General features: G+C 42.8%; 1 protein-coding gene across 1 annotated transcript in view; it reads left to right on the top strand.

Annotated features, from left to right (window-relative positions):
- The window catches only part of Pla2r1 (phospholipase A2 receptor 1), a 128,441-nt gene that overhangs the window by 92,554 nt on the left and 19,076 nt on the right, over positions 1-16,811 (top strand). The window contains exons 14-20 of the mRNA XM_042275349.2: positions 457-541; positions 4,949-5,081; positions 5,626-5,661; positions 6,124-6,281; positions 9,541-9,605; positions 10,291-10,394; positions 12,823-12,959. Coding sequence (XP_042131283.1) covers positions 457-541; positions 4,949-5,081; positions 5,626-5,661; positions 6,124-6,281; positions 9,541-9,605; positions 10,291-10,394; positions 12,823-12,959 — 718 coding nt within the window. The remainder of the gene's footprint in view (positions 1-456; positions 542-4,948; positions 5,082-5,625; positions 5,662-6,123; positions 6,282-9,540; positions 9,606-10,290; positions 10,395-12,822; positions 12,960-16,811) is intronic.

The following is a 16,811-nucleotide window of genomic DNA, read 5'->3' as shown; positions in this document are numbered from 1 at the left end:
TGCAGACAGACATGGTTCTGGAGAATTAGCTGAGAGTTCTACATCTGTATCAGCAAGCAGCAGGAAGAGAGGGAGACACTGGGCCTGGCTTGAGCTTCCAAAACCTCAAAGTCCACCCCCAGTGACATAGTTCCTCCATTAAAGCCGCACCTCCTAGCAGTGACATTCTTTACGGGCCTGTGGGGGCCATTTTCATTCAAACCAACACACTCTTCATTGTGCATGAGCCCAGAGCAAGCCACAGGAGTATGTGAGTCTCAATGTCTCCTCTCATTTCAGAGCACAGGGTTTTGCATATAAAACAATGTTTGATCCATTGATGTCAACTTGCCGCATCCTGCCAATTAGCATCAGCTCTTTCCTGTTCACATAAATGTTTTACCATATCTTAGAACCTTTCATCTCATGCTGGGAATGAGATTGTTAAGACAAAGCTTTTGTTTCTTCTCCTTCTAGGACACAAGGAAGGCAGTTCTGGATCGGATTTAATAAAAGGAACCCTCTGAATGCTGGTTCTTGGGAGTGGTCTGATGGGACACCTGTAAGTCTGTTCAAACTAAATACAGGAGATGAAGTCAAGCCAGGTGGTACTGGACCCCTACTGAGTCAAACAACCAAGAGAGCCTGGAAGCAGCTGTAGCACCTTGGCAAACTTACATTAGGTCTTAGCCATGACAGCAATTGTACCAAGGTCCTGGGAAAACCAGGGCGACCACACTGTTCTGAGACCCCAATATTCCATCCTGAGAAGAAATCCAAAAATACTCCCCTAAACTGCCTCCCATTCAGAGAAACAGCTGCTCTTTACAATAATACCCGGATTCTAATCCAGCCCCCCCTTTCCTACACAATGACTGTGTGAGTATGGGGCCTTTGTCCATGTCACAGTGAAAAACTATTGGGGAGCTTATGAGATAGCTTGGTGAGTAAGCATGCTTTACAACCATGAGGATCAAATCTCCAGCACCCATATAAAAAGGCAGACACAACTGCACCCAACTTCACTGTTGGAGAAGAGAGAGGGTGGATCTCTAGAACCTGCTGGCCAGCCAGCCTGGCCAGAATGGTGAGTTTCTGGCTCAGCATGAAGACCCTATGTCAAAGTGATAAGGTGTAGAGAGGGCAACACAGAGGAAGACACAGGACATCCTTCTCTTGCCTCTGCCTGCTTGCCCCTGCTCCCCTCCACATATACGGAAAGAAGAAAAAGAGAGAGAGAGAGAGAGAGAGAGAGAGAGAGAGAGAGAGAGAGAGAGAGAGAGAATTTTTATGAATGGTTTTTATTCTCTCTCTGAAAAGGGGCAAATGTTGTCACCCTTCTTAGTCAGACACGGTAGTTCCAGAAGTGGGGAAAGCATTGCTTTCGTTCCACCCCATACTCAAAGACCTCTGTGAAGGTTTGCAAGGACCCGGATGTTGCATTGTTTTTTCAGGTGCAGGATTTCTCAGATTTTCATCAAGGTGACCAGGAAGATTACATGATACCATTTCAACTCTGAAAGGGGGTGGTTAGGACCAGCCTTCAGGGAACATCTGAGGCAGCTGCTGTTTCCCAAACCTTCCTAACATTCTGTGGACTAGGTGCATTGCACATGATCACACTCTGTCCTTCCAGTCGCTCGCCCCAGTGGACAATAGAACAGTTATTCCACCTGAGATATTACAGAGGGCAGCCAGGTTCTGCATACAGTAATCTGACTCTGAAGCTACAGTGCTTTGACATTTCCCAGTTTGTCAAATACTGGCAGCCAAAGATAAAGACCAACGAAGAAAAAAAAAGCCTATTCAAAGGCTGAGGTTCAAATTTGTAGCTGAGAAGGGATTTACAAGAAAAGGAACAAAACAAAACAACAAAACCCTTTGCTTCTCCAGGGGACAATAATAACAAAGAAATGCTAGTTGAAAAATGATACTAACCCCATTTTCCACTCCAACGTTGCTTCTTTGGAAAAGGGTGTCAAGAACAGAGAGTGGAAAGAGGCCATAGAGAGGGTTTGGGTCCCTCAGCTGTGCCCATCTGTTTTGCTAATGAAGAAACCAAGGCCCAGAAACGGAAGGGATGCTGAGGCCATTTCCCACTTGGGAAACAAAGTGTGATGCATAGAAGTTGAGCTACTTTGGTTTGTTTTAGTTGCTCAAACTAATTCATAACAGGAGAGGGACAATTTGCTTAAGAATAAACGAGACTAAGTGAAGGGGTGCGCTGAGGCGCTCAGCAAAGCCCACCCGACAAAATAAATTATAACTCATGCCATTCTCCAAACAGGAGGATAGATACATTAGATGAATTGATACATAGCTTTGTGCATATTTAAATAGTTCAAAATGCCAGGCGATGGTGGCACACGCCTTTAATCCCAGCACTTGGAAGGCAGAGCCAGGCAGATCTCTGTGAGTTCGAGGCCAGCCTGGGCTACCAAGTGAGCTCCAGGAAAGGCGCAAAGCTACACAGAGAAACCCTGTCTCGAAACTCCCCCCCCCAAAAAAAGTTCAAAATGGCTTCAAAACATCCTCTTATTTTCCACATTTTAACCCTAATTTCACGTGTGGTTGGTTCTGCTACTCTTCTGTCAGGTTAAAAAGGTTTGCACCTCGTTTAAAAACATCTGTGACAGGAATTACATATAATATGTGGTCACTCAAAACAATGTTGGTTTTCTGAATCATGAAAGCTGTCTCTGGAGCCAGGCATGGTGTCTCACCTTTAATCTCAGCACTTAGGAGGCAGAGGCAAGTGAATCTCTATGAGTTCGAGGCCAGTCTGGTCTCCATAGGGAGTTCCAGGCCAGCCAGGGCTACATACTGAGACCCTGTCTCAAAAGAATAAAACTAGCTCTCTTCTAGCCAAGCAAGATGCCCAAAGGAAAGGAGGTCGAGGGGAAGAAGGTGGTCCCAACCTCCACCGTCGTGAAGAAATAGGAGGCCAAAAAGGTGGTGAATCCTTTGTTTAAGAAAAGGCCTGAGAACTTCGGCATTGGGAAGGCATCCAGCCCAAAAGAGATCTCACACAGCTTCTTACACTTGCTCACAAGTACAGGCCAGAGACAAAGCGGGAGAAGAAGCAAAGGCTGGTGGCCCATGCTGAGAAGAAAGCTGTTGGCAAAGGGGATGGCCCAACTAGGAGACCACCTGTCCTTCCAACAGGGTCAATATGGTCCCTATCTTGGTGGAGAACAAGAAGGCTCAGCTGGTGGTGATTGCCCACAATGTAGACCCCATTGAGCTGGTGGTCTTTCCTGTCTGCGCTGTATCACAAGATGGGCATCCTCTAGTGCACCACCAAGGGAAAGACCACAGGAAGACATGCACCACTGTTGTCTTCACACAGGTTAACTCGGAAGACAAGGGCGCTCTGGATAAGCTGGGGGACGCTGTTAGAACCAATTACAGTAACAGTTAATATGAGATCCGCCGCCACTGGGGAGGCAACATCCTGGGTCCTAAATCCGTGGCTCACATTGCCAACGCAGAAAAAGACAAAGGTCAAAGAACTTACCAGTAAACTGGGTTAAATGAACACTGCTAAGTTTTCTGTACATAAATATAAATTTCAAAATATAAAAAAGCAAAACAAACAAAAAGCCTAGCTCGATCTTAAACTTTAGTCCTTAAAAACTAAATGCTTAGCATTTAACATAAATGCTTAGCAAATGAATTGGCTCCAAAGATGATACCAAAATCTGGAACAGCTCTGAACCTCTAAGCTTACCCAAGATCCCAGAAAATAGTCGTCTTAGTCAATGTTCTATTACTGTGAAGAGACACCATGACCTTGTGGCAACTCCTATAAAGGAAAACATTTAATTGGGGTTGACTTAAAGTTCAGAGGTCTAGTCCATTATTGTCATGGCTGAAAGCAGGGTGGCACACCCGCAGACATGGTGCTGGAGAAGGAGCTGAGAGTTCTACATCTGGATTGGCAGGCAGCAGGAAGAGGGAGAGAGACATTGGGCCTGGCTTGGACTTCTGAAATTTCAAAGCCCACCCCCCAGGGACACACTTCCTCCAACAAGGCCACACCTACTCCAACAAGGCCACACCTACTCCAACAAGGCCACACCTCCTAATGGCACCCCTCCCTATGAGCCTATGGGCCTATTTTCATTCAAACCACAGCAATGCAAATTCAGAATGAAGCATGCATCTGATTTCTTCTGAAGAAAACAATAGAAAAATGTGTGTGTATATGTGTGTGTGTGCGTGTGTGCATATTTGCACATGTGTGTGGAAGCCAGTGGCCAATGTCAAGTGTTTTCCTCAGTCACTCTCTACCTTTTTTGAGACAGGACCCCCAACTAAATTTGGAACTTACCAATTGGGCTACACTGGCTGGCCAGTAAGACCAAGTTTCTTCCCTTCACCCCCACAGTGTTGGAATAGCAGGTCTATGCTGCTATGTTGAATTTAAAATAAAAAAATTTAATGTGGGTGCTGCAGGCTTGGATCCTTATGCTTGCGAAGCAAACACTTTGTCAGCTGCCTCATATCCCCAGCCCTTCATGCCTTATGGTAAAAAGAAAGAAAGAAAGAAAATACTAAGTACCCATTAGCTTAGTCCTCACAAATGTGGACAAGTCTAACCCTGGAATGACATGCAGTCATTTCTGAAGATCCCTCTGGAGTCCTAGAGCAGTGACTCTCAACCTTCCTAATGCTGGGACCCTTGAATACAGTTCCTCATGTCATGGTGATCCTAACCATAAAAATTACTTTGTTGCTACTTCATAACTATAATTTTGGTACTGCTATGAGTCACAGTGTAAATATCTGTGTTCTCTGATGCTCTTAGGTGACCCCTGTGAAAGGGTCATTGGACCCTGCAAAGGGGTCGTAACCCACAAGTTGAGAACCACCGCCCTAGCACTTACATTCGTGGGTGCCTTCTTTGATCTTCTGAAACTCTTTTGGGGGATCATCACTAAGGAATAACAAACTTCATCTGTCGCAGGTTGTCTCTTCGTTTTTAGACAGTACGTATTTTGGAGAAGATGCAAGAAATTGTGCTGTGTATAAAGCAAACAAAACATTGCTGCCTGCAAACTGTGCTTCCAAACACGAGTGGATATGCAAAATCCCAAGAGGTATAAGATCTTCACTGTATGTTTGCGTTTTAATGAGATACAGCGCTTTCTCAAATAAAGAGTCACAGAGATTCAAAATCTCAGCACTCGAACCCTGAGCCACACGGCCAACAGCCCGCCTGATGAGTCTAGCTACACTAGTTTGGTAAGCATGGATAACAGGCAGAGGAGAGGAGACAGTACAGTTCCCCATCCAAGTTGTCCATTAGGAAGGAAGGTCACCGGCTGACCTATGGAGTAAGTACAGTTGAAAGAAATACCACTCTGACGTTACGGGATTACCTGTACTGTGAATGCGGGAAAGCGCCCAGGACAGTGTGTGACATGCAGTGGCCCCCAGCAAGCGTCTACTGCTTTTCTTTAGACTCTCTGGAGATTCCCCTTCATGTTGGAACTCTCCACAGAGTCTAACCAGTCCAGAGCATCTGTCCTTCAAGTTATTTTTTCAAGCTGAAGTAGGAACAGTGTGGTTAGAGTGAGGTAGTTCAGAAAATGTGCACCTGCATCAAAGGCTCAGTCAAGATGCTTTGCTTTCACTCTACAGATGTGAGACCCAATTTTCCAGACTGGTACCAGTACGGTAAGAGCCAACCTGGCAATTCTCAAACTTCTGAACACACCCCATCTTATCCTTCCCATACTGCTTGCTTTCTTATATATCAACCTAGGGCTAATTCATTCAAATTAACAGATCGTGAAGGCATAATCCAAGTAATAAATGTACTCATTAAGTCGGGTTGAAATTAACATCACAACTTCATTTTTGTGGCATATTATTTTAAAATATGTATCTATCCCTGACCTTTGAAAACTAGTGAAGGGGTCTTATGTGAGATAGACTAAGAAAATAAGCACATTATATGTGTGTGCACAGGCACATGTGTACAGTGTATCCACATGTATTTATACCTTTTTTTAAAATGCCAAGTGACCAAATTACAAACTGCTATTGGAGTCAGTCATAGCCTGCATTTCTTCAAGTCTGTCCTACATCCCTCACTAGTCTTGACGCAGTCAACATCATCATCTGGTTTCCTTGCAGATGCGCCCTGGCTCTTCTATCAGGATGCCGAGTACCTCTTCCACACCCACGCTGCAGAGTGGGATGCCTTTGAGTTTGTTTGTGGCTGGCTGCGGAGTGATTTCCTCACAATTTATTCCACTCAGGAGCAAGAATTCATCCACAGCAAAATCAGAGTGGTACCTGAACACAAATCACTACACGAAATTCATAGTTTACACCTTCTTCTGTCCTATGGGGAGGAGATATTTTCAAAATTTGACTTCACACATTCATTTATGTTTCCATGAAAGTCATGGATCTTTCGGGGACTGTTTTCCTTCCTGCTCTGTAGATTAATAGAAAACAGTGGAGACGCGGGTTTGTCACGTGGCTGTGTCCTTTGGATTCACTTGGTTCTGTAATAGCAATGGTGTTAAGTTAGTTGAGTTCTGTTTAGTGAGATTCATCTGTCACTCTCTGCACTCAGTTTCACTAGGATGCTAACACCCCTGAAGAGGGCTCCCCACCCCGGATCTTATCACTCACCAGAGGCTCCTACTTCCTAATATACCATCTTGTGAGTTAGGAGTTCAATATAAAAGACTAGGAAGGGTGGAGACGTATACATATTCAGTCTGGCAGGATCTAGCTGTAGATTTCCAAGCAGTATTTATCTCTACCCATGATTGGCATTTTTTGTTATCAGTAGTATGGTGGTGTTTATGGTGAGCATTAACATTTCACAAGTAAGAAGTCTCATGCCTAGGAATATCCTTGAAGAGTGGGTCAATGCAGGAGAATTTACTGGTTCCAAGGTGAGGAGTCGAACTTGTCGAGGTCATATCACTCGCTTTTGAAGCATAACCACCTTATAAATGTCAAAAAGGTTGGAATAAGTAATTACTTTTAAATAACAGATTTTTATATCCTTTTCCTATGAAGAATAGTACCTTGGACTGTGAAAGGCAAAATAACACTTGGAGTGTAGGAGAACTCAATATAAGACAGAAAGCTAGGTACAGTTTTTTTTTTTTTTTTTTTTTTTTTGGTTTTTCGAGACAGGGTTTCTCTGTGTAGCTTTGCGCCTTTCCTGGGACTCACTTGGTAGCCCAGGCTGGCCTCGAACTCACAGAGATCCGCCTGCCTCTGCCTCCCGAGTGCTGGGATTAAAGGCGTGCGCCACCACGGCCCGGCTAGGTACAGTTTTTAAAGTCTGAAAAAGTGATTTTTCTTTTCAAGGATTCTTGTGTTTCCTTGTCCTCTTTGATAAGAGACCACAGAGTGTTATCATGGCAAGCTTTGAATGTTTCTCTTAGGACCAATCTTCTCTCTCTGATCATTGATGGAAACATTAAAAGCTACCAGTACTGAAGAGTCATAGGACATGAATGGTTCACCCATCAGTCACTTGGCTGCCCCTTTGATCTGTGGTCAGCAGCATTTGCATTTTAAAACAATAACCCACTATTACTTTTAAGTTGTGTTTATAAACACTTCTAAGACAGTATATCAAATTCATGATTTTCCAAAATCTGGCATTTTTAAGCCCTTACAATAAATCAAAGCCCTTGATCACTCTGGTGAAAACATAAAAGATGACAGATTGCCTTTACTTTAGAAACCTAGTGGATGAGACGTTGGCTTGTGTTTCTATCTCATTGGAAAGTGACTGTCCATGTAATATTAACTGGAAGGACTACTTGGACATACCAACATGTAACTGAGAGATGAAATGCCTGGTCATATTACATTTCTTCTCTCAAGCATCTGTTATTAGGTTTCTATTGTTGTGGCCGTATACCTAGCTAACATTTAAAATACTCACTTTCCACACCAGGGTGTTTGGCCTGGGCATTTTTCAGTTTGTCCCATGAAGTTCTCTACCACATACATCACACATATAATGTGCTGTGTAGAGGATTACCATACCTTAATTCAGGTGGTAGTAACTGTGCCACTTAAGATGTAAACGTCACAATCTCTCTTTAAAGGTCTTAAATTAGAACATGGAACAGGCCATGATTTTGATTGCTGTTACCCATGAGCCCTCTCTCCCTCTCCCCCTCCCCCTCCCCCTCCCCCTTCCCCTCCCCCTTCTCCCTCTCCCTCTCCCTCAGTTTTTCAAGACAGGGTTTCTCTGTGTAATAGTCCTGGCTGTCCTAGAGCTCACTCTGTAGCCCAGGCTGTCCTTGAACTCCCAGAGATCCGCCTGCCTCTGCCTCCCGAGTGCTGGGCTTAAAGGTATGTGCCACCACCCTCCAGCAACCCATGAGACTTCTCTAGGTGGGATGAGGCTGTCGTTCTCTCACTGCACCCACAGTCAACTTCAACAGAGCCATCCCAAAGTCTGAAAATGGGAATCTGAATTCAGCGTGTGGGTACATGTCCATGAAACAGCTCCTCAGGGATCTCAAATTATAGTAGTTTCCCCTTGCAATATTCCCAAATTGCTGATCTGGCAGACAGCCACGCTGTTTAAGGAATAAAAGTACACTCGTTTCAAAATTAGAATGTTAGCAAGCTATCACATTCTGTTGCACAATGACCTGAAATTCATATGGAAATAAATAATATATCTTAAAATTTATCCCCAAGCCTTCTCAAAATGGAACAAGAGTACAAATTTAAATACATAATGCCTGAAAATGAACAGGTTTTTTGGCACGTAAAAGTTCATTTGAATTTCAATACACACACAGAGGGAGCAAATACACCGTAAAGCACACGGCATGAGATGGCTCAGTGAAATCCTTTCTGTCCCCTTCCTCTTTTATGACTACGGAGCAAGGCTTCAATTTCCTGGGCCATAAGTCCAGCATTACATCTGGCTGTGCAGTGTGTACTTGTGTGTGCGTCTGATACTTCACTGTGCTCAGGCTGGGTGATTAATATTGGCTTTAGATTAATAAAATGGATAAAGGGTAATTTTCTAGCTGTCAGACATTGGAATTCTGCAGTATTCTTTTGTCCTATGCCATGTCTCTCTCTCTTTGAATGCTGACACTGTTTAAAGCTTAACAGACTAATACATATACTCTAAATCTTTATTCTGTTAATGTCTTTGTACCTTGTTTGTCAAATAGATGTGACATCTGCAGTGAGCTTCCCTAAATCACCGAGGGAAGATGCCATTAATTATAGTCAGAAAAAGAATCCATCTTCTCTTTTATGTTTTATGTCTTCGTACAGAGTTAGAAATTTGGCTTTTCATGTTGAATGAAACCGAAAATATTTTCAATGGTTCATTCCAGCTCTTTTTCATAATGAACGGGGAGTGTTTTAGAACAATGCAATGTCAAGTTGTCTCTAGACACTAGCTCTTAGTTGCTCCTCCTCCAGATGTAACCAGGTATAATCGTAGTAAATAAAAAGCTAATAGCATCCCCATTGATCTTAATAGGGAACAATGTAAGCAAGAACAATAAATGCTGACATTCTCTTTCTTCCCTTTAATAGCTATCAAAGTATGGTGTAAATTGGTGGATTGGAATTGAAGAAGGAAGAGCCAGTGATCCAATTCAGTATGAACCGAGATTAATCTGTATTTAACATTATTTGACAAGTTATGTGTACAGAATGATTGGACTGGATCTTAGTGACCAGTTTGCTGAATAGCCTTCAGCTGTTACCTTTAACTTACCAATGGTCATTCTTTTAACCAAAGGCATGGGTGTTTTTAAGTCAGTATCAATGGAGCCATCACCAGTCTGCACCACAAACATACCCATCACCTGGGAAAGCTTCTGCCTCCCAGGTTTTGTGTGTGTGTGATAAAAACACAGCATAAACTTTACTGTTAGAAAATGTTGGTGTATACAATGCAGCATTAACTGTAGGTAAGATACTGCATGTACTTAACCAAATTGAATGAACTAGTACACTTTCAGTCCATACCCCAGAACAAAGTTGAACTCAGATACTGAACACGCAAAATGAGACCTAATTTCTTTTTTTTAATTTTCCTGGGACTGGAGAGATGGCTCAATGGTTAAGAGCACTTGCTTCTCTTCCAGCATTTGGTTTCCAGCACCCACCCTGGGCAGCTCACAAACCACCTGTAACTCCAGCTCAAGGGTACTTGACGCCTCCTTCTGGTCTCCACGGGCATCTACATGCATGTGGCATAAGTCTACACAAACACAGTGATATGACATGACACATATGTGAAAAAAAATTAATCTTTAATTTTTCAAAATTGTCCTACAGTTGGAGTAATGGGTCACCTGTGATATTCCAGAACTGGGACAGAGGAAGAGAAGAAAGAGTGGATAGCGAGACCCGGCGTTGTGTCTTCATTTCTTCCGTAACAGGTTACTTTACTTATCCATGTCTGGGTTCATACTGCACACCCCTCTAGAAGCAGCCAGGCTCCTTTGTGTGCTTGTTTTTGTCTTCTGTTGATCGTGTGCAAACTCATCAGCCATTGGGTTTCAGGATGGCCACTCATCCTGTGAAATTCATGCAGTCACATTCCTGTAAATAACTTACAAGTGGGTAAGTCCTCACGAGCCAGCAGAACCAACGTAAGCCTACTGAGGCTGTTACAGACACGCCCTTCTGTGGCTGGAGACATGGCTCAGAGGCTAAGAGCACTGGCCACTCCTCCAGAAGACCCGGTTTCTATTCCCAGCACCCATATGGTGGCTCACAACCATCTGTAACTCCAGTTCCAGGGGATCAAATGTCCTCTTCTGACCTCCTCTGGGACCAGGCACACATGTGGTGACTGTCAAGCAAAATGCTTATGCACATACAATAGTGAGATTAAGAAATCTTTCTTCAGAGACAAACATGCACTTCTATATCAAATATAAACAAAATAGATGTTTCTTGTCCCTACCCAAAACAGTTAAGAGCTGTTCACTAATTTTACAAGGAAATACGCTAACACTCCAGGATGAAGCGGGGCTGGAACTTAAAATGTACAGGAAGCGACTGCATCAAAGATATGAGTGAGAGGAAAAGTAAAGTGTACTAACTGGAGAAAATGCAAGTAAATTATCAAAACTGTGAAGGTGGAATCGTTAAAATGACTTGATATAGTGAAAAAGAAAAATGCCCTGTAAATTCGGCTCTCCATGAAACCTCTGCGTGGAGCCATTTTTCATACAACTCTACTTTCCTATTTGGAAACTGGCTGACACTTTAACCTCTGTGCGATTGACTTCTGCTTTCCTTCGTATAGTTAAAACCTATGCTCAGGACTGGAGAGATGGTCCCAGTTAAGAGCACTGGCTGCTCTTCCCAAGGACCCGGGTTCAATTCCCAGCACCACATGGCAGCTTACAACTGTCTGTAACTCCAGTTCCAGGGGATCTGACACCCTCACACAGACAGAGACACGGACAAGATACCAGTGCACATAAAAATAAATAAATCTTTTTTTTTTAAAACTTACATTCAGTTCACTGGTTTATTATTATCAATATTGTTGTTCATTGATATTTTATTATTTCTGGAACTAATGCCTGCTCATCTTAAATGAACAGCTATTTGCAAGTTGGATCCAAAGGCATCTGAAGGCTAGAGACTGGCTTCTCTATGTTCTGAGAACAGTGCTGCCTAGCCGAGTGTCTACTGATACCAGCCACCCTTTCAAAAAATGAAATAAAATAATTTTAAAATAGCATGTTCCTAACTAGCATGGTCAGGAGAGAAATAGAGAGGCCAGTGATCATCTGTGGGCAGGCCTCTGCAGAGGTAGGGACCGCTGTGGTGAATCCGCTTGCTTTACCAGCAGGTGTCACAACAGCCTATGGAAAGGACTGTTTTGCAAGAACAGCCACACTGATAACCACAGCCCAGCCCCACCTGTGAAGCTCACGTCTTTTTACTCCTGTTCTGATTCAAGAAGCTGGACCTGCCTTGCATTGTAATGCAGCTTCTTTGTCTGGCATTTTTGACTCAGTACTAACAGGCATCCTGTCACCTTCCCTCTGCAATTGCAGCCCTTCTAAACTACAAGACAGTTTTGCAGGAGGCTGGGAAGTTGGGGGTCTATCTTACAGAAAACACATTCATATGGGAGTCTGTCTCATTTAAGGGTCAAGACTGAGAAATCCTCCTTTTGGAGAAGTTCCCGGTTTAATTATCCTACATTATTGTGTAAGATGAACATCTTTTGATGAGTAAGAAGAGAAGTGTTTCGTGTTTGCAGGTTGGGGATGTTTACAGGGGCTTTCCTGGTGAGCTGTCTCCAAGCTGGACATCCAAAACTAGAAATACCTCGAGGCTTCCAAACACCATGTCAGCACTCAAACGGTTTAGGATTTAGATATTTACATTAGGTATATTCAACCTACATTTTCTGAAGAAGGATTATAAAGTCTAGAAATGTTTTAAAATCTTTAGACATGATGATCTACTTTCTGAGAATCGTTTTCCCTGTATGCCGAAGCTGGATACTTAAAAACCATGAGGTCTTATTTTGCTTCCCGAGTCAAATAGTCATAGGACTTTAAATTAATCTTGTTTCAAAAAATTATAGCATTTGTTTGTTGTTTTTTTGTTTTTTTTTTTAAAGTTTTTTGACATCCTTACATTCTAATCGCTCAGGTGGCCACTTGCCCAGAGAGGTGTCACCAGAGATCTCAGTAATTTGTAGTTTAGTTCAGTTTCCAGACTTCAAAAAAATAAAATGGTGGAAAACCATAGCAGCCATGAACATCGGTCCATAAAGACTGTGGAGGGGCTGTCCTACTTCCTGTGGCTTTTCTGATCTGTCCCCCCCTCCCACAGGGCTCTGGGGGACTGAGAACTGCTCTGTTCCCATGCCCAGCATTTGTAAGAGAGTGAAAACATGGGTCATCGAGAAGGAGAAGCCACCCGTCCAGCACGGGACGTGCCCCAGAGGCTGGCTGTATTCTAACTACAAGGTAAGTTTCTGCTCATAGAGTCTCCTTGCTTTCTTTTTTGTAGAACTTCAGTTGAAAAGTAATTAAAAGTAAAGGTAGTATTTTTTTGGGGGGGTTGTTTGTTTGTTTGTTTGTTTGTTTGTTTGTTTGTTTGTTTGAAGCACCAGTTAGCCACAGGACCTGAGATATCACTGTCACAATTTTCGAATGACTTCAGAGGCTTTCCGTTCAGGGACAAACTTTCAGGAACAGGTTTTGGGCAAGGCAGCTGTGCCTCCACCCCTCGTTTGTAGAGGCCATTTTACTAGTGATGTCCCTGTGCTGTATGAGTCATTAGATATGATGTGTGTGTGTGTGTAGCACACGTGTGTGTTTACACCCGTGTGTGCCTGTGTGCCCTTTACATCTAGACCCCGCCCACAAAGAAACTGTAATCTCTAGAGGGCCCAGATTCCATCCCTCCTCATCTTCCCGCCCTGCAGCAGCAGGACTCTCCCCACCTAGAAACTCATGAACTAATAATGTCATTTGGTCAATCTCATCTTGAGCCTCATAAAGCCGACGCTTTGGCGCAGAATTCAGTTTAAGAGTAAGAGCTTGCCAGCGGGGACACTGTCAGCCAGGTTTACGATCTCTGCTGCGGCCTTCCGTTGAGGCTGAGACTTTATGTCCACTCCTTAGGTTTTATAATAAAATAACTTTACAGGCCTTGGGTGGAAGTGATTCAAGTGAATCCCAAACGGTAATTGTTTAACTCTTAGGGAATTAAGAAATGAAACGGAGTCATAATTTCATACGCTAACATGAAATTGCTCTTTAATTGTGGACAGCAGATTTCAATCGAAGTGTTGGGTGGTCACACCGGCGGGCGCGCTCTTCTTCACCATCTTGTGATCACTGTTAACTCAGCCAACAAAGTTCCCTGAATTCTGTACACACACACACACACACACACACACACACACGCACGCACGCACGCACGCACGCACGCACGCACGCACGCGCAAACACACACACACGGCTAGTTTAATTATGGTGAAATACACACACCATAGCATTTTCTACCTTAGTCATTTTCAGTGTGTGGTTTGCGAGTGTTTAGCATCGGTATGTTGTACGGTGCATCTCCAGGTCCTTTTCCTTCTAATAGAACCGAAACTCTACATTCATTAAATAGTAATAACTCCCTGTTCTTCCCCCATCACATCCTGGCTCCTTAGTAAATGGCTCTACCATGATATCTTCTGTCTCTCTGAACATGAATCCTGTACATGGAGACATGCGGTATTTATCCTTTTATGATTGGCTCACTTCACTTAGGAAGATGTCGCTAAGTCAGAATGCTCTTGTTTAGCTATTTGAGAAGCTGACAAATGTGTTTTCCCAACAAGTAAACAATTTACAATTGCATATGTAATAGGAGGTTTCATTCATGTACTTGGGGGGAGGGAAATGTTTAATTAAATCCTTTGTCCATGTTTTAATTAAGTCATTTGGTTTTGTTATTGTTGAATTATAGGAATTCTTTCTAGTATTTGGTGTAATATATTCCCATCAGGTTTTTAGCCCTAATAATTATAATGATTTCTCCCTTATAATTATAATGCCCTTTGATGCATGAAGTCTATCATTTTGATGAAGTCCAGTGTATCTACTTTTTCTTCTGGTTCTTGTGCTTTTGGAATCACACCTAAGAACACAACCTCCAATCACATGTCACAGATACTTTCCCCTACATCTTCTCCTATCTAATTTGGGCTCAGATTTGGATTCTGATGGACTTTTACTTCTTCATATGACCATTAGTTCCTTGAGCTAACCCAAGGCTAGTTAGACAAGTGCTTCCTAGAGTCCGTTGTCACAGATACAAACAAATGCCTATCTTGTCAAAATTTCATTTTAAAACAGAATCCAAAAGCAAGTGTTTGAACACACGTGGGGTAAGGAGTAGATGGACAGAGAAACAGAGACTAGGGTCCTTTGTGAGGGCACACCTTGATTTCTTAAGGACTTCTCCTCAGGCTTCTCCTCTTACGTGTCCACAGCACCTCCCAATGTAACCACTGCAGAGGAAGCCTTTACGTGAGGGTCCTTCTGAGGACTGTGTAACTTTAATAAAGTTCCATTTATAAATGAGGTGGGTTAGGAAACCATAAAGACCGTAGAGTTGTCTCAGCAGTTAAGAGCTTGTACTGCTGCTGCCGAGGACACAAGTTCTGCTCCCAGCACCCACATGGGGGTTCCCAGCTACATTTAACTCTAGCTCCAGGGGATCTGACACTCTCTTTTGGACTCCTCAGGCATGGGTACTAACCTACATATATAAAAATAAATAAATCTTTTAAAAGAGAAAGAGTCACAGTAACCAGTAACAAAAGAAAACAATGTCTTATGACAGAATTAAGGGGCTGCCTCCTGTCTCTGTTCTGACCTCTGTCCCTTCTCTTTCCCACATACACACACATCCTACCTTTATTGTCACTGCCTGTCACTATGAGTGATTGAAACCGATGAAGTGAAAACCATGGATAAGAAGGGACGGTGTCCGTGGCTTACTCAGACAGCCTGGAAGCCAGGGAAGAAAGGATTGTTGCTGAGAGAAGTAATAAGCACTGTTGGACCATTTCCCCCATTAACTCTTAAGGCTTCAGAAAGAAAAGTGGAGATGAGTTCTGAACAAGCTTCAGTACATTATGGCCATTATACTCCCCACTTCTTCGTCAACTCTTCCAAGGACTAATTTTTATTACTTTAAAACACTCAGCTGACAAGTTAATTGCCTTTTTAGAGTTTTAAAAACCAAGTTATCTGGAAGCTAAGCATCCTTTCCAATGACTCATAAACCATCTTCTCCATGTGTGATAATGTAGCTTAAAGACATATGGGCAGGGCTGACAAAATGTCACCCTAGGAAGGGTTAGTCAGCAGGGCCAAGAGGGAGGTCTCCTCTATCTTCTTCCTCTTCTCCTCACCTCTTTCCCGTGTGTGTGCGTGTGTGTGTGTGTGTGTGTGTGTGTGTGTGGCGGGGGGAGGGGGGGTGCGCGCACGCTCTTTGTACATTTTAATTCAGACCTTCTTTGGTTTGATGCCAATGGCTCCTTTGGTGGCATCTAAGGCAGAGAAGGATGAGAGAGTAAGGATATCCACAAAGTTGCAGACATTAACATTCAATCAGAGAAGGAAAACAGAGAGAAAAGACCAAATTTGGAGGAAATATTATAGATTCTATTGATAAATATTGACTAGAAATTCTTTTGGTATTCTTTTAGAAATTCTTATTATTCCAAGCCCATTTGGACTATTATAGGGCCTCCTTAATTCACAGTTATGATCAGAGACGTGTAAAACTCGATCACATTTTGAAAATTTGTCAGAAGGTAAACAAGTTAAAATCGAGGATGCCTTCCTTCCTCCAGCTGTTCTGCCTTAATTATTAATGACACTGTTTCAGAGTGTGTTGGTAAATACAGTGTATTTTAGGAAAACAAGCCTGTGGTAATGGGAAGCCATACTTCCACTGTCAAACTAATAAATCTTGGCTGTGGGAAACATGTAAGGTAGTGAAGTTTTCCTGCAAAGAAGGGTGGAGCAAATGGAGCCAGCAAGAGTTACTGGTATTTATGAATGGTTCATTAGTGACTATCTGAATACAGGGTGAACTCGCATTAAATGATAAGACTTCGAAATAATTAGTGTGTGCCACTCGTCGGGATTTGTAATTAGAAGGAAAAAAGCAGAATAAAAAGGAACAGATAAAAGGGTAGTTGTTATAAAAAGGAACTCCTTTAAAGCCAATTTCGTTTCTTTGTGAAGCAAACAAGAAAGAGGTATGCGGGAGACTTGGAACCCCACTCCTCTCTTGATTGGTAACTT

The sequence above is a fragment of the Peromyscus maniculatus genome, chromosome 4 (assembly GCF_049852395.1).
Source record: "Peromyscus maniculatus bairdii isolate BWxNUB_F1_BW_parent chromosome 4, HU_Pman_BW_mat_3.1, whole genome shotgun sequence".
Taxonomy (NCBI): Eukaryota; Metazoa; Chordata; class Mammalia; order Rodentia; family Cricetidae; genus Peromyscus; species Peromyscus maniculatus.
This window is presented reverse-complemented; position numbering and strand designations above follow the sequence as displayed.